Here is an 18,591-nt window from a genome sequence, read left to right as displayed (position 1 = left end):
GCAGAGAGCATTTCTCCCAAGAGGATTGACTTTAACAGCTCTCTCTAACGCTATGTTTTCTCCTCTGTCGTGGTGTCTTCTCATTCCCTGCATTTACAGGAGAAAAAAAAAATCAAAACTACAGTAGATTCAAGTTCAGAGATCAAGCAGCATGTATTGCCTCCATGCAGACACAATTTGTTGCCTAAGGATTGTAAAAGGTATAGTATTGTTCAGGAAAGGGATAATCTAGTGCTGACAGTGTAGTAGGGGTAAAATTACAGTGGCTTAAACATGACTGGGTAGGTCATTCATTGTTGCACCTGGAGGACAGAATTGCTGAGGCTGGGATGATAGCATAGCATTACCCCAGCTCAGAGGGTTGTTCAGATATTGCACTTTCCCCTGGAGAGCCAATTCCCATTTATTTTATTGGGATATCACTGTATTGTAACCTACTTTGTGAATGACAGCTTTTGAGGTTAAATTTCTTCATTTTCACTGGCTTGTCCAAAAGGGGGGCATAGGCTATTTAATGTAGGCCTACAATTTTTTTTTTTACAATTTGACAACATATTGTTTTACCACATGTTTATCATGATAATTATTTGATGCTCATATTGGGTGGCATGACCTGATCAAAAATGAAAGAAAAATTAATATTTCTCCATGCAGTAGTTTCAATACATTATTTTTCTTCTTGAATATTACTGTGGGTCCTGTTGCTTTGTCAGATCCATGTTAGCAAATCCATTTGAAGAAGTGTTAAACCTATTTCATGAGGAAATGTATTTTTTTTTATTGGATAACCCAACTGAACCTGCAAAGTGTTACTGTAAAATACAATTTTCCTGGGTATTATTTCAAACTTGTATAGGTCTAATAATGCCCATCCAAAGAAGTGCTATTTTTCATTCACTTTACGGAATTAATAGCCTTCCTGATAAAGTAGTTCCTTTCCTTTCCGCCGCGTCATCAACGGCGGAAACACATGGACCCGGAAGAGCTCCTGATTCCGCGGGTCTTTTAGGACGACACAGCTCCACAGCACTGATATCACACAAACAGTGTGCAGAAATGGCGGGTAAGTGGCTAAACATGTAAATTCATTACCGTCGCTGTAATTTGATTCAGCGACTATTTGCCATTGGTTCTGCTTTAATCCCACGGGGTTGTCGATTCCAGAGGGAAGCAGACTGCTAAAGAAAAGTGCGCGGTGTGATTGTACTCTGTCAACAACAACAGCAAGCTAGGCTAACTAGCTAGCTGTGGGAGCTAACGTTATAGTACTGAGGTCTGGAGGCCCTGCCTGCTAACGTCAGTAGCACGCTAGCTGGCTATCGTAGCAGATGCAATATAACACGTTTGATATGTTTGTTTTAAGTTACGCTTGAATGTCGAGGTGAATGTGTGCTTTGAATGTTTTGAAGGGAGGGTAGCTAATGTTATCAGACTGGAGATGGCACCGTGCAGAGGCACCATGCCTTTGTATATTGCTTTGAGAAGAGAGGGACAGATGACGGTGACACCGTGTCACTGGTTTGACAGACTCATATGATAATGAACGGTAGCTTTCCTGGCCCTATTTATTCAGGGTGAATGACATAGCTTGATATCCGGATAGAATGGGTTTATGTGTCCCTAACGGTTGTTGTCAGTTGCATGAACAAAACACTTTTGGGTTGCAGGACATGTTGACCACATACCGTGCGGCAAGAAACGGCTGGTAGAAAACGCCATCTGCAGCGATGGCTTCCTCATTGAAAATATATGCACAACAAATCGATGTGGATAAATGAACAATCAAAGTTGGATTTTGTTGTTAAAATCCACATTGAGCGTCTCAAACGCCAAGTCCACCACTTGCCCTACTGCGCAGCTGCCGCTCTCCGCGTCTGCGTGGTGTAGTACAGGGACCAAACATGCACACTACAAATGTATAAAATGTGTCATACTGCACATGTTATTCCAGCCTGTAGAATCCCTTAAATGCTGTTTTATGGTTATAAGTAATAGCCAATATTCTGACCAGCAGCCCAAACCCCCTAAAGTATTCATTTTATATGAAACGGAAAAAGCAAGAAATCTTTTTTTAAACGATTAATCATTATCATTTTCTATTGATCAACTAATCGATTAGTCAGCTAGGCCTAATCGTTTCAACACTACTGAAAATACCATTAGGCAGATTAGACTACTTTTTTGACTGGGGGTCAATGAGGGTGTCTCACATTCACACAATACTTTTGTTTCTGCAAGAGGTTTATTTTGTTTAGGCATAACAGTGTAATGTTTAAGACCTTAGTGAGCTATGGATAGTGGCGTGAGAGTGTCTTTAAATTAGTAAAAAAAAAAAAAAACAATTCTGTTTAGCAGGTGCTCCCGTTTCCCACATGCATGGAATTATTATAACTTTTGATTATTATTATAACCTTAGACAGCTATTGGCATGTGCAAGATGAATTCCCGCCTCTACGCATTTCCGCTGTTGCATATGAACTCGTCTTTGACCAGCCGCTTCTTGCTGCGTGGCATGTGGTCAAGGTTTCTTTCAAGGTGTAACGTGGGTTGCCTTTGGGCTCAAGGTACAGGAAAATACAAATGAATTGCCGCAACATTTTTAGGCCAATTAGACTAACGCCAGTTGCATCCCGAGTGCAGTTTCATGAGATGAACAATTTGTCTCCGTTGTCCATGAGAAGCGAGTAATTGTGTGTCCGTGGCATGATGGGATAGATGTGAACCTGCGATGCAACATGTACTTTTTTTTTTTTAAGTTTTATATTATATAAATGAGCATGATGGTTGCGACATGAGAACCAGTCACATTAAAAATCCAGTTCTCAGATTCTCCCTGACATTAAATGTTATGCTACGCACCATGTCGGTTTTTATGCCTCTGTTGTCCTTTCAAAAATAATGATTTGTGCATATGGATATTCCATTCAACATAATTTTTTGTTTCATAAAATGTTGCTAGCTAGCCTGCCTATCCTATCACATCCATAGCTGTAGCCACTTGGCTAGCTAACTTGCTAGAGGAAAGCATAATTTCAAGATTATGTTTTACAGACATGATTATGGATTACATTTGAAATAAATGCAATGAAGAAAACCATAAGATACAAAATGGGTCTAAATGAACAAATACAACAAACCAGGATTTTGCTCTAGTGCCTGACCCCTGAATACATCCAGTGAAGCGCCCACAAGCGACACTTTTTGTTTGAGCAAAGCGAAGTGGTCGTGTTGGCTCTAACAGTAATGTTTGCTGTTCTTTTTCTCTCTTCAGCAATCAATACGATGGAGAAGAAACTTGCTGAATACAAGTGTGACACCAATGAAGCTATATGTTTAAAGCTCGGTATGTTCAGTTTCTTTCATTCTGTAAGTCTTGTGAATAAATACTACAATGAAGGTATTAAGATGATAATGTTTCATGAAATTATTTGCTTTGTATCAAAAATCATGTTCACCTAAAATGTTTACTCCATCTTCCTTTTCTCAGTTCGCTTTCCAGAGGATGTGGATGATGATGGCACTACGTTTCACCCCGAGTACAGCCATCAACTTTATGGAGATGAGTGAGTCTTGTTTGTTCGTTATTTGGCCCTACTTGTTAACATGTGCATGTTAATAAAACTACCGTTCATTACACATTCATTCCTTGTGCAGAGGAGCACATTATTAACTGCTCAAAGGGGTTTGATGAGCATACATGCTCTTTAGCAGCACATTCATACCGATACGTACATTCACATCTGTGTAAGGTGCCTGATGCACCCAGTCTCTCATTGTTGGCCACTGAGCAGCTACATTGGAGCAATGGGGGGTAAAGTGCCTTGGCCAAGGGCTTGACGGTAGTGGTTGAGGGATGGGGAGTAGGGCTGAAACAATAATTCGACATTATTAAAAACGTCAACAAATGTTGAATCTGCGAATAGTATTTCCCATTGTCAATTTGTCATCAAAGATACTCAAACGTTAGCCGCTTTTCCACCGCATGGTACCAGCTCAACTCGCCTCACCTCGCCTTGACTCTACTCGCTTTTGGTAGTACCACTTGCTACTACCAAAAGAGGATATCGAAGGGATGGTGTTCTTGATTCTCGGTATGTGGCTGTTGGTCACAGCAAGGAGACAGATTTTATTTCAGAAGAGGCTGAAGGCAGCAAGACAAAAGACTGCTCTCTGGTTGCTCAAAGGCGACGCAAGAGGGTAAGCTAACCTGGTAGCTAACGTTAGCATATATGTCCCGTATCGCGCAATGATGACGATTCTCTCTGACCAATCAGAAGTCTGCAGTGTTTTCACGTCACCTTTTGGTATCACCTCAGCTCGCTTGGAACCTAGACGGAGGTGCTACCAAAAAAAGTACCAGGTAATATGGTACCTGGGACCTGGTACTTGCCCAATGGAAAACCAAAAAAGGCGAGTAGAGTCGAGTTTAGCCGGTACCATGCGGTGGAAAAGCGGCTTTACTACTTCTCTCACTTTTCATTTGTATTTTGAAAATGGTTGATGCATGCAGCAATTGGGTGACAAGCCCCCAAGCAAGCCTTCAAAAGTACAGCAAAGTGTGGGAATGTAGTGGTAACGTACTGTCGTGCACACTGCAACGTTGATTTTGCCTAGTACTGCAGAACAAGTTTGCGTGTTTCATGCCTGCCAGGATAAAAAAAAAAGTGGGACTTCAAGGCAGAATTTTCAAACTAAAACACATGGCAGGACATCGTAACAAACAAATGGCAGGGAATCTTAACAGTAAAGCAAAACTAAATATAAATCTGTTACGTTAGCACAGTGTTTGCTTTGGCGCTCTTAATGTGAGATAACATTAGATGCAGTATTTTTATTAGGACATGTTAATAAAACGTCCTTAATCTAACATAACTCTGCAGAGCTCTCAGCTAGTACTAGCACAGCGTTAATCTTAAGCTAATCGCCAAAGTGCAGCAGTAGTAACAGTGTTAGTTTCAGCTTCCAGCACCCGGCCTGATGATGACGATGCAGTGGCAATGTTTACATTTCCTCTTCAGCCGACAGATTGATTAATTGGTACAATAATAGTCAGAAAAATCGATTATCAAAATATTTGCAGACATGTCAGCTCTACAGATTTTCAGTATTTTCCATTTATGTTTCACACTATATCATGTTTTTTTTTCATATATTGTATTTTCCATTGCTATTCTTGCTTTTATGATTGGTTCTTATAGTCTTTCCTGATACAGAGCATGGAGTGAATTTTGTTTGTAGAAAATATTGTAGTAAATAATGGTCTGCCTTGCGTGATACTTGAAGCTCACAAAATGCTGTAAAGAGTGGCATTACCACCCTGATGTGATGCAAAAAGAGAAAAATCACCACTGGACTGGAGCAACACTACATTACTGTCAGTGACGCCTGTGTCTGTGTGTAGGCTTACAGTGGCATGTCATTATGCTCTAAATTGCATTTCTAAATTAGTCGAAACTAGGCTTAGTTATTTTTGCACTTGCCACAATCAGCTCAAAGGGAACTCGGTAATTGGGACATTAATTATTTCAGCAAGCCTAATTGCTAGTAAAGCTCAATCACAGAGTTGCATAATGAAATCTATTTTCACATAAACTACTAGAGTAATGTTCTACAGGTGATTCAGTGGCCAAAGAAAGATCGTAAAAGACGGTGTTATACATTGAAATTCATGACTAGACCTAGAGTAGGAATTTATTCTTTAGTCCAGTCATGTATTTTATTAATTTCATTCATGAAAGAAGAAAAAGTCACCTTCCTATCATGTTCAGATTTGATATCTAATATGAATTCATCCTAGACTACACACTGCTTAAAAACGGCCACAGAGTATTTTATTGTTTTCTCTTGGCAAGTCACTTTTCTCAGCTGAAAGATGAACCACTTCACGAGGATGTACAGTGATTAAGGACCCTTTTTTCCACAGTGAGGTGGCTTTTGGATACAAAGGTCTCCAAATACAGCTGTACTACACTGCTGGAAACCTGAGCACCCTCTTCAAAGTGAAATTCTCTTCAAAAGTCACTGAGAAGTTTGATTGTGTGGAGGTAAGATTTGTTTTTATTCTTTTAATAAAAGAAAAGAGAGAAGAGTCTGGGACTACTATTGTTTTGGGGGTTTCAGTGTCAGTTTTGTCTTGGTAGTTCAAGACAAAACGGCAGTTCACGCCCATACTCTTTTTTTTTTTTTTAAGATTTTATTTTAGGCATTTTATGCTTTATTGATAGAGCCAGTGTGAGAGAGGGACAGGAAGGTATGGGAGAGAGAGAGGGGAGGACATGCAGCAAAGGACCGCGGGCTGGATTCAAACCCGGGTCGCTGCGGGAAGGACTGAGCCTTATGGTACGTGCTCTACGCGGTGAGCCACCAGGGCGCCCCCATGCCCATACTCTTGTTAGCCATTTTTATCTACTATTACAATTTTGGGTAATCATGTTGCGCTGATGCATCATCACCTTCACAGGCCTCCAGTGTATCTGAAAATGTACCTTAAACACCTCCAAACCTACAAAAATCAATCAGCTGGTCTGATGAAAATGCCATGCCAGCTGGGGAGATGCCACTTTTTCCTTAAAAGTCAGTCTATTATCCTTTAAAGGAAAGTTCCAACCTCGGGTCCTCTTACACCGTTACACATCATCAGTCTGTTCCAGGAGTTATTTTGTGATGAATTGTTTCAATTAACTTTTTTGTTGGATCCACTTTCCCTCAACCTGCCTCGTCTACTTCTACTTAAGTTAATTAATGATTTTCTATATTTATAAGGAATGACTTCACAAGACCCAGAGAACTCGCCTGCACTTGTTGCATCCATCTGGGTTTTGCGTGTAGGTGGAGAGAGCGATAATGATAGAGATACTCGCACCCTTGAACACAACATGCCTTGCGGCTGCTTTGCTTTATGGACTGTTGAGGCTACCGCCGGTGGAGAAATTGATATCACTGCCTCTTCTATGATGGATTTGTTGAAAGTCGGTACAAAATGGTGAGTCTAGAAAGAAGCATTTTTCAATTTTTGGGGACTTATACCAAAACTTGATAGTTAAAAAAGTCAGATAAAAATGTTTTCCTATTAAACTCCACTGTAGCTGTGCTGAAAATATCTCAATAAGATGTCACGTCGTCTACATTTGGCTAGTTATCTGCGGGCATAAAAAAAACACACCACCGATCAACAAAATGGACACAGGAATGCAAGGTACATCGCCAATACCTGTGACAGAGAACCAGTGACACTTGACAAATTGGCATGGCATTTACAGCAAACATGACTTCTCATAGCGTTTAAGGTACATTTTCTGGATAAGACTACAGCAGTGATGAACCTGCACAATATTGCTATCAAATCAGTGCTTAAAACCAAGGGCATCCAGTGCAAAACAAAAATATATACATTTGTGGTGATCAGAATTATTCTTTGGGATACTTTCTGGATGAGAGGGGAAAAACATTTTTGGTTAACTTGTGTTTTAGAGCAAAGCAAACTACATCCCAACCACAGACATTCTGATACTGGACTTTGGCATCTGACTCTGTTATAGTGCAAATTAAATATGCTGAGAGAAAGCATTGTGTTGTCCCATCCAGTGTGTCTTTGAGGGTTCTGATGTTGGGGTGACTGGTAGCATTGGAGATGATCCTGTGAGACCAATGAAAACAGATCGGACCTCTACCTCACCAGTAAATTTAAAGGATTAATAGCCAAGTTATCTGGCTGGGTAAACTGACAGGCACCAGCCAGACTCAATTTTCTACTTGGTCAAGATAGTGCTGTGACAGTCAGATTTGCTAAGTAGGCTAACATTTGCAGCAAATGATCTGGGCAAGCAATGCTATTATCTCACTAAATGGTTGTTATATGTGTTGCAACATGTTCTGTGTTCCTCATTTTTCTGTTGCAAGCACTGCAGTGGAACAGTCTCTGCTTCATGTTACTATTGTTGTCTGCTATTCAGGCTAAACTTGTTGTGTTGAGGGCTTGTTTTTAAAAAGAAAACGCAGGCATTTTAAGGGCCTGCACACCACACTATTGTGGGGTTACTTAAAATGTATACGGAACTACCTAAAACACTTTATATAATAGGGAACTATCTAATTTATTAATATTATTATTGAAAATAAAAAGGCACAATCCAGTATATTGTGTAACTACCAGTTTAGCCAGATCTGTCATTACTTCAAGACTTGACTTAAAAAATGTTAAAGATTTTAGTAAGGCCATGGATGAATGAGTGACACGTATACACAACAAATACAGCACATCCTATGAAGAATAACTAAGCAATTGACTATGAAAGAGCTGTTGAAAAATTAGACTTCTTTTTCATTTGGGATCATTTGTGTCCACTTCAGGACAATTCTAACTTCAGGATAGTAGTGAAAGATGTTAGTTTGGAGACTGGATGTCACGTGAAATTCTGTGTCCATTGAGAGTATCTCATTTGTCAACGAAAATACCATGAAAACCTCAACAACCTATCAAATTATAGCATATTTGATGCCATTTAATTAGCTCTGTAGTTTTAGAAATCAAATTGTAACTTTTTGATAGACTAATACTGAGTAGTTGCCTTCAGAATTTGATTACAGAGAACCTGTGTGACCAATTACTCTCTAAGGGAAGTAGATGGACCTTAGCTAATTTTTCTTTTTTTTCCCTCAGCTGACTGGAGAGATTACAGCAAAAAAGACACAAAACTATAGCATTGATTACTTAGCCAACCTTGTATGAAGGCAAAAGGCTGCCTGCTCTGTGGGCTATTTTCTTTGTGCCTTGATGTTGTTTCTTAGCTAACTGGAGTGAGTCAGGGCCACTCTCTGGGTGGTGACATTATTCCAGTAAGAGATCTCCTGTTTTGTTAGACTAATCTCAGCCCACCATAGGCCCCTGCACCAGTACACTAATCCTACTCCTCCCTGTCAGAAGAGAAGGGTTTTTAAAGGTTTTGTATGAGAGGTCTAACATCGGGCATAGATTTTTAGAGATTTCTGTGATTGAATCAGCAGGAAGAGGAATGTGCCCCTGTTGGATATCTCATAAATATATTTTCAGGAGGGAAATGTAGCGCTATGGATTCAAAAAATGTTTTTAAGCCGTAGACAGCCGGTACCTTCAGGTCTGGATATAACCGATGAGGAGAATTGAGGCATCCATTTTATTTAGTAATTAATCGAATCTACGAATCAGTTAATGACTTTACAATCTTCTCTTTGGAGGCCAGTACTAGACTTAAATATCTGTACAGAATTTTAAATATTTTTTGTGTTTGGTGTATTTTACAATAGTCAAACATCAGAATTTACATACCAACAGCCTGCATTTTGCTTTTGGACAAAAAAAAAATAGCAGTTAGTAATGCAAATTGCTTGTACTAGTAGCTCCCTCTTTGAGACTTCACAAAAGGCCACTGACTGCTTTGAATATTTCTTAAAGCTGTCAATACAGCAAACATGCAGTGTGAATGAAAGAATTAGTGTGGGCCCCATTGAGGTCAGATGATTCAACACTGGGACATCTGTCCTGCCAGGAAACGGCAGGGGGCCTCCCCATTGGGCGATGTGGCCTTCAACTGGTGGTAGTGATGGCAGCGGCACGACCTATAGCACAGAAGGACTAGGTGTTTCTGCGGAAGTTCTCAAATTTTAAATGACCCAACAAAACAGGGTTGGTGTCCTCTGATAGGGCGATGAGCGCCACATCACTTCCCATCTGTGGAAACTTGAAAATGCCACGGCAATATCACGTGAGCAACCATTTCACCATGTTCAAAAATAAAGAGTGCCATTATACTTTTCAGGAACATAGTTTGAAGAGTCACCCATTGCTGATATTCAAACTGAAATGTGATGGCTGGCTCACTGTCTGTCTGTCTGCCACTACTTACTGTTCTGTGTTGACCCCTGAGTGTTCACCTTGTTAAGGGTTTGAGTGCAGCTGGTGTAGAGGTAGAGAGTTAGGGAGCAGCAGAGTTCAGGCTGCATCTGAAGAGTGTTTGTCTCTGAGTGCATGTGGACTGTCTGGGTGCAGTGCAGCTGGTGAGAGAAGAGAGCTAGAGACAAGGGGAGGGAGAGATAGAGTTCATGCAGCTGCCACTTTGATACGAGACTCTCATCAAAAATCACCTTCTCCCCTTTAAATCAGCCAAAAACACTAGATTGCTGGACTTCTCACAGGCAACGTTGTTTTAGTGCTAGGCCCATTACTGTTGCGCACAAGCTAAAGACTAGTGCAAACTGTGGAATGCCTAACGTAGTTATAATGTATAATAATATGTATTAGATTCATAATCCTTATGGATGTGCAAATATTTATGTAACTTGTAATTAATGCATTACAAATAATTGTAAATTGGAAAAAAAAATTACCTGCATTTTTTGATCATATTCTCAGTTTAGCATGGTTTTTGTTGTGGATTAACAAGATTTTTACCTAAAATATTTCAAACACAACAAATTAGATAGTTTGTGCTCTCTTTGTGTTCATTCTTAGAAATCAAAGAAATTTAACAAAATGTTCTAAAGGTATATTGTTAAGTTGTATTCATGCCAAACTAAGGCATCTATTCTCGAAGGCTGTGCAATTCAGTGTCTAGTATGTAGGAGAGTGCCTGGGACAATGTGACTTGTTTGTCCATGGCCTTTTAAGCATGCTCCTTGTTCCTTAGAAATGTGGTTGAACAATTACAATGGTTAAGTGGCATTCAGCTGCAGGTGCATTACTTCCAGTTGGATATTAGCTGATGTCTGAAAGGGGGGGAATTAGCAGTATGTTGTATTAGCCTTTTGTAGTGCATTTTGCTCAGACCTTCTTCATTTCCCAGTTTTCAATGCTGAGCAGCAAGGGTCTCTGTACAGAAATAATGCCCATCACACATGTAAATGGTGTGAAAGGGCTGCTTAGCAAAGTGTTCTCATGTCAATCCTTGTGGAAATGGATACAATGCAAACATTACAGCTGAACTAACCACACGTTGCACTGAGTAAAAAGTCCAAGGGTAGAGCCTCTTTGTCTCAGAGGCTCTTTGAAAACGCAGGGGCAAATTCATTTGATTGAGTTCGCTTGGCAGGATTAGAGGAGAGGCCTCTATTATGGATGCCCAAGGTTTGTTAAGTTGAGATCAATTCATAAGATTTTATTGCCTAGTGAGAAGCAGAAATGCATTATTGTGGCAACTTCATCACATATTCATGGTTTAACATAAGTAGTAAATGTATTGAATTAAGTGTTCTTTCATCGGGGGGGGGGGGGGGGGGGGGGGGGCTGGGGGGCTGAGCAGAGACCGTGCTGCGGTCTCTGCTCAGCTGACAGTTTTAATTGCCTAATGGTTTTCCTTTCACTGGCACAAAAACATGTATGCTTCCACTTTTATTTTTTGTGTTCTATCAATCAGGGCTGCAGTCTTGCCTAATTTAAGAACAAAAATAACTATGTCTGATAATAATAACTATGTGACTGAACATGGAAACTGAGTATAGACTGACAGAAAAAAAATAGTGTCTTAATAAAAATTAAGTGCCACATTCATGATCAAGCCAGAGACAACATTTTTTTAACATACTAGCAAATAACCTAAGCTGTTTGTTTATTTGGTGTGTCTATTTAATTGACAATGCTTCCCTGGCCATTAACTACAGAAATACCTCTTATATATAAACTTGACATAAACTTGTTGGATTGGATTCTTTGTCCCAATATTGCTTGTTTGTGCCATTACTAAATTCACATTTCATTCTCCAGCCTGATGATGTTGAAGGGAAGATCAGGGAAATCATCCCTGCTGGGTTCAGCTGCAACACCGACGACTTCATCTCACTGTTGGAGAAGGAGGCCAATTTCAAACCCTTCGGCACCCTGCTTCACACTTACAAAGTCCACAACGAGGAAGCAGGAGAACTCACATACCAGATTCACAAGGTACACACATTTCCCATTGCATCCGATTTTACCTCACTCCCTCAACAATGCAATCTTTGAAACCCTATTATCAGTTTGTCGTGGACAGTTTACTTGGCTCAGTTTTTTGTTTTTTTGGGGGGGTTTTTATATGTTGTTACTCAATTGGTTTGGGCTGACACAACACATAAATCATCAAAAACAATGGCAGGGACAATATGCAACAATGACCCTAATGAGACATTTGTTTATGGCGTATGCCTAAGGTTGACATGACCTGCCCGGGATTCCAAGAGTACCACGAGCGCCTGCAGACCTTCCTCATGTGGTTCATAGAGACGGCCAGTTTCATCGACGCAGACGACGATCGTTGGGACTTCTTTCTTGTGTGAGTGCCCTCCTTAATCGACATCATACCCCCCACCCCAAAGCCTTTATTGTGTCATTGAAAAACAAAGCTCCCCTTTGAGGCGCTTGTGACCAATTACCAGGCCAGTTTGATTATATTTCCCCCATAGGAGAATTGTTGATCAGGCAAGAGCTTCCTTTGTGCCCAGAGCCCTTTTCATTTTTTCAGGGGCAAGAGCTGAATTGAATACTGTTGTCTTTTGAAACACTGAACAATGTCTAAACAGTAAAAAGAGCCTCTGCCAGTGTTTTCTTTACCCTGGCACCTATTAATACTGACAATGGGGAAAATGGACTGAAGTGATTTTGAGGAGCTCAATCCCTCCTCCAACCCCTTCTCTTCCTCTAAGTTGCAGTACTCCAATTAAGTGCATAATGTATTCAGGTTGTAGCAGGTGTACCAATCGGGCCTGGCTGCTCCAGCATGCTGACATTGGGGAAAAAGGGGGCAAGAGAATGGAGAGGCTAAAATGGACGCTGCATGGGAGTGTGCCTGTAATTGACCTGTTTGCCTTTGTGTTTTATCTGCAGATTTGAAAAGTACAATAAAGATGGGGAGACTCTCTACGCAACTGTTGGCTACATGACAGTTTATAATTACTATGTGTATCCAGACAAAACCCGACCACGTGTAAGGTAATTGCTGGGGTAGCACGTGCCTTCCCATTCTTTTGTATAAAAAAGGAGAGGAAAATTATACATTTCTTTATCCTTTTCCCAAAGAGCCCAAATTACTGGCTTATATAGCCAACCATTCAACCAGATTTTGTTTCATTACGAAACCAAAGTGATTTGTATCTCAAAACAACTTTATAGATAAGCATTTTATTTGATGCATTGATGGATATGTATTACAATCCATTATTATATTTGCTACTCTCAGAAAGAATTCCTCTCCTATGCAGAGTTGTTGCACAGATTCTGGATCAATTTGATATTAGAGAAGACAAATTTTAAACCTGTTTCATATTAGTTCTATTTATGCATTCAAACATATGTGTCTGCTCTCTGACTAACCAGCCAAATGCTGATCCTGCCACCGTTCCAAGGAGAGGGGCATGGGGCTCAGCTTCTGGAGGCAGTGCACAGATTCTATTGCACTCTGCCCAAAGTACAAGACATTACAGGTGAGCGTCTGAATTTTTATTGTATGATATGTACTGTGTTAGGAATCTGTTGAAGACGAGGATAAATATTTAATCTCCTTGTTTGAGATCCTTGTGTGACTTAATAACAGTTTCATGATTCTGCACTGGTCATTTTTAACAACCTATATTCTGCAGCGTTACATTGCAACTGGTGCATCCTAGGCAGAATTAATTTGAAGGGACAGCATGTATGGCAGTATGTGCTAAGGCTCTATTGAAACTAGTTGGATAGGAATAGTTGCTTTGCATGGAGACAGAGGCTGAATACTAAAGAGGCATCCCAGTTTTTCCTTTCAGGGAGGAACCCTTTCTAAGAATGGATTCCACTTTGAATTGAATGGGGAGAGAGTTCCTGCTAGGAGGGTCATGTGGCCTGGATTAATATTTCCTCATTGTTGTTTCCAAATGGACATTTGGAAAAGTGGAGATTGGAAATATGTAAATTTCAACCATTTTAGCAGATCCAGAAATCCTACATGTCCTTTCTCTGCACCCCAACACACAAACACACACACACTTACCATGCCAAAAACAATAACCATGAAACATGCCATGGATTTTGAGGGATTTGCAAAAGTATATTATGAATCATTTGAACTCAAACAGGCTCGTAATAACTTAATTTTCATAGTTGTCTGTTTTTAATTGTATTGTATTGTTGTGATGCTTGTTTCAGCTGAAGACCCCTCTGAGAGCTACGTTAAGCTGAGAGACTATGTCCTGGTCAAGCTTTGTCAAAGCCTGCCGTCTTTCACTCCAGACAAGCTGCACCTCGGTTTCTCTGATGACATGGTCAAAGAGGCTCAAGACAAGTTGAAAATCAACAAGGTGCTGCACATGCATACAGTCCAACATTAAAATTACACACAAAATGACATTATTTGTGACCATTTGTGATTAAATCTTTTCAGTTTCCCTGAAACATACGTTGTCAAAAGCCTGTCTTTAACACAGCTGGACGTTCAAAGGGGGAAATGTCCATGACATCTAAATACTTGGGCACTCGCCACTGTGTGTTCTTTAAAGTGGCCCCTGCTTTGTGCCCCACAGCACGTAGTGCACTATGTAGCAGTCCAAAAGGTTACAAAAATGGAAACTTTTCAGAACATTAGACCAAAGCATTGGTGATTAATAATAAAATTGCTTACTGTCAAAGCTGTTTGAAAGAATAAGCAGTGTCTATTGAATTACACATTTCTCAAACAAAAGATGCACTCACCATTTCTATTAGTGTGCGTAAGATGGACAAATAAAAAAAAAGATAATTTTAACAGCTTGCATGTTTCTTAAAGGCCTTGTTGAGGCAGTGGTGGGCGTCCACATCTGATAATACTGTGTCATCAAAATAACTTTCAAAGATGCAGAACAATCTTCAGTTCAGTCAGACAGTCTTGGACAAAATTACACAAATTGACACATGACTTCTTGCAGTTGACTATAGGTCAATGTAGTGCACAAGTGCCTTCCCAAATATTGACCATTTGCCTTGTGATAAAGAAGAAGGTTGATGCCTGATGCAATAGGGGCCAATGATTCAGATCCTTCCACCTTGTTTATGAACTAGTAATTCTCACTGGATTCCCATCATCTTTCCACTGACTATTATTTGGCTTATATAACACTAAACTCTCCCAAAACCTTTCCTTGCACCAGAGCTGTAATGCATTTTTTTCCCTTTGACACACTCCTCCCACTCATTTCGAATGGGAGATTACTTTCTCCTGCTTTTTTTTGTTCCTGATCACATCCCTGCTGAGACTCATCAGCTCCTCTTCTAGTCCTTTATAAATGAACATTCATACTAGATTCCAGATTGTAAGATCCCTTTTCACTAATTTTCTAATGTTTTATTCAATGAGTAGATCATTTTTTGTCTAGCATGAAATGTTACCGTTTTTGTGTTGGAAATTTTCACATCAATTTCAATATTCCCATGCTCAGCAACCACAGTTCAATTATCCCCTTATATGTTACTTTTATATTCTTTGTGCTTCTTGGATGTGGCTAATTATCACAGCCTGATGTCTGTGGCATAAATGGACTAAATGGTGACTTTTCTTGTCATACCTTGGCTCTTTCATGGAACAGACCATCAGACAAGTCCTAAATAGCTCAAACAGACCTGAAGCCATCCTGCTGGGATGTGTTTTAGATCCCTCTTGAGACAAACCAATGACTTCTGAAGTAAGAAAAACAACAAAACATTAATGTCAAGGGCTTTTTTTTCTTCTTTCCTCTACAGAAACATGCAAGGCGAGTGTATGAAATCCTGCGTCTGAGAGCAACAGACATGAGTGATGAAGCAAAAGCAAGAGAATACCGCTTGGAGGTCAAGAAGAGGCTATTTGGGCCATACAAGGTGCAGTGTCATATTCACAGTGACATCCGAAATATACTACTTTCATGCTGTGGAGAGGGTCAAAGGTGCATGCAGAATGACTCTCAATGAGAAAGTGATTTCCCTATGTATTCTCAAATAAAATAGAATACCAATGTGTTGCTATTGCTGTCCAACAAGAAGCCAGATGCAGTGTTGCACCTTTTGTCAACATGGCATCACAGCTGTTCAGTGCTGGAGGCAAAATGTGCGGCATATACTTTATCTGCTCACAGCTCCTTTTTGTCGCCGTTTATTATGTTCCCTATCAAAACTAGGAGAAAAATTGATCTTCAGTCCTGTGAAAATTGATAGAATACCAATACCTTATTGTTGTAGCTACATTAGGCCGCACCAGGTGTCTTTGGTTTTGCTACTGCAGGGGCTTTTTCTTTTCAGGCAAATGTCATTAGTCAGGATTTGCATTTCTTTGGGAGAAATAATTTTCATGACAGTATGTTTGAGCCACATAGTCAAAAAGCTGTTACTTTTCAAAGTTTCATGTATTCACTATTGCAGTGCTTTTCAAACTTCATCAGGCAATTTTATCAAATCGTCTGTTATTTTCTCATGTTTTTACTTGGCCAGTCGTCTTGAGTTTCAGAGATTCAGTGTAACAGACTCGGAGTCTATAGTGGATAGACCTATATGCACCCATATAACACCCCACAACCTGTTTGCTTGTGACATTTCATATTTGAGCAGCAGCATTAGAGGATTTGCTGTCAGCAGTGTAACCGCATGTCTTGAAAAAGGCAGTATCTGACGGGGGAAAATAGACCTATGCGGTGAAAAGGGAAGTAGGAATTCCTTGGGAGAGTGGCAAGGAAAGATCTGGTGGCCAGATGCAGACCAGGGTTTTTTTTTTTTCTTTCCTTCTTCCCTGAGGAGGTTTGGTTTGTAGTTAGTTGAATGGCAGAGGCCTCTGCTCTGTGAATGTGAGGGGGATTATACATTTCTGCTCAGCCCTGGGTTCTCTTACCCCCAACTCCCCAGTGACCATGTCTACGCATGTGTGCAGGTTTTTGCATGTAGCAGATTGCACTGGACTCCAAATCCATGTATATGTACTTTCTGTCCACGTCCGGCACCTTTCAGCACACTATGCTACAAAAGTTAATGGAAAAAGCACAGATTCCCCACCGCTCATCGCTAGATAGCAGGTTTATGTGCCTTGGAAGAAATGACCAAATGGAAATAACACCCTAACCAGTATGCGTTTCTGTGTTTCGTTTACGGTGTGCAGAAGAATCAGAGAGAGCTGACAAAGATGATGAAGTGCTTGCGGCCAGAGGAGCTGGTGTCCCACATACGTCAGATGGACACTCAGATGCAGCACGAGGAGCTGGAGAAGAGCTATCAGGATGTGCTGGGAGAGTACAGGAGAATCATAGAGAGGCTCGCAGCGCAGGCCTGATCAAACTCTGAGACGCTGCCCGCCTGCCGGCCTGGAGCCCGCCCTCTCCAACACACGGGTGGTCCGCCTGTCTGTACAAAGCCCACATAGCCACAGACTTTGGTTCCAACCAAAAAGAAACTCTCCTGATGTGACTAATCACAGTTTTAATTGAAGAGTATTATGGCTTTATATTAGTGAGTAAGGTGTACCAACACTAGGTTGCAGTGAAAAAGGCCAATGTCGAGCCTGTCTGTTTCCCAGCTGATGTTGATACAGTAGAGGAAGAGCATGGTGCAGCTGGTGGGGAAGACTTGCTCTTTGTCCCATGTGTTTAATCACACTTTGTGAGATTCAGCGATTTCTAATCATTCACAGGTGATATCAGTTCCACCACCCTGCAAAGAAATGTTCCCACTTCATAATAGACAGCCTTGTTTCTTTTTCTTTTTTTTCTTCTTTTTTTTTTAAAGATCTTTTGTCAAAAAAAAAAATTCGTGAATGTCTGTTTTGAAGCACTTCATACTGAAAATAAAAAAATGGTTTTGTATATTGCTCAAATTGCTTGTTTGTTGTCATTTAAGAACCGCTTTGAGCAATATGATTACACTGTCTTTCAATTATCGCTTCATTCTACTTATATAGATAATCTAGAGCGTTTGTAAATGGGTATTCTCTCATCTCCCAGATCCACCTTTAAGTTTGTTTAGTGACCTAAAAGTCACGGTTTTTGTTTTTCAAACAATCTTCTCAAGGCTGTGGAAACGTATTCAGAAATATAGGGTCAGTAAAACCCAGTACAGTATAGCGTATGCTATATTCATATCAATTTCTAATATGATCACTTTAGGTTATTTTAGTACTTAATCGCATAGTATAGATCTCAATTGTCCTGACTCATGCATTTTCCAGTTCCAGAGTTGCTGTATTTATTTTAACCATTTTAGGGATGTAATTTTGTTCAGGCACCCTCTTGTGGCTAATGCAACTTCTGATTGCCATTGATGTTGAGTGTTAGGCTAATGAGCATTATGGTTTTCAATTTAAAACCTTTGTGCCACTGTATTGCCCCGCTTGTACAGATCACTGTGATGAATAGCCATCATTCGATACTTTAGCACATTGTCGCTAAATGAAGGCTGCCAGGTTAATTTTCAATTTTTTTTCTCTCCACTCGAAACGAGACAAAACCTTGGAACCCTTCACCAGCTCTAATTCAGATTGATTGAATCCACTCATGGCCACAAGGGGAGTCATTTCACTGTAGTTTTTTCTGTTTTATATGCTGTGAGTGCACACTTTGGATAGCACTGCACACGCTCAACTGACTGGCATGGTAGTAGAAAGTTGCTTTATTTTTAGACACAGGAGG

The 18,591-nt window shown here is 40.2% G+C and overlaps 1 protein-coding gene across 1 annotated transcript; it reads left to right on the top strand.

The window, feature by feature from the left end:
- The first annotated feature begins 1,005 nt into the window (after window positions 1-1,005).
- On the top strand, window positions 1,006-17,771 carry hat1 (histone acetyltransferase 1). The gene is made up of 11 exons (XM_071531944.1): window positions 1,006-1,063; window positions 3,272-3,343; window positions 3,488-3,563; window positions 5,924-6,044; window positions 11,735-11,911; window positions 12,157-12,278; window positions 12,830-12,934; window positions 13,319-13,425; window positions 14,123-14,274; window positions 15,689-15,805; window positions 17,070-17,771. The coding sequence occupies exons 1-11, from the start codon at window positions 1,057-1,059 to the stop codon at window positions 17,238-17,240; spliced, it is 1,227 nt and encodes a 408-aa protein (XP_071388045.1). The 5' UTR covers window positions 1,006-1,056; the 3' UTR covers window positions 17,241-17,771.
- The last annotated feature ends 820 nt before the right edge of the window (window positions 17,772-18,591 follow it).

The sequence above is a fragment of the Centroberyx affinis genome, unplaced genomic scaffold (genome assembly GCF_046629955.1).
Source record: "Centroberyx affinis isolate AG114_WGS23_722 - 3 ecotype Tasmania unplaced genomic scaffold, CSIRO-AGI_Caff_v1 ptg002149l_1, whole genome shotgun sequence".
Taxonomy (NCBI): domain Eukaryota; kingdom Metazoa; phylum Chordata; class Actinopteri; order Beryciformes; family Berycidae; genus Centroberyx; species Centroberyx affinis.
Note: the sequence above shows the minus strand (reverse complement) of the source record. Positions and strands in the feature narration are given on the sequence as shown.

What these genes read in the sequence shown, in the direction of transcription:
- hat1 (XM_071531944.1), top strand. An exon ending in AGCTATATGTTTAAAGCTCG is followed by an intron (nt 3,344 to 3,487) that starts GTATGTTCAGTT and finishes TCCTTTTCTCAG; the next exon opens with TTCGCTTTCCAGAGGATGTG. An exon ending in CGTTGGGACTTCTTTCTTGT is followed by an intron (nt 12,279 to 12,829) that starts GTGAGTGCCCTC and finishes TTTTATCTGCAG; the next exon opens with ATTTGAAAAGTACAATAAAG.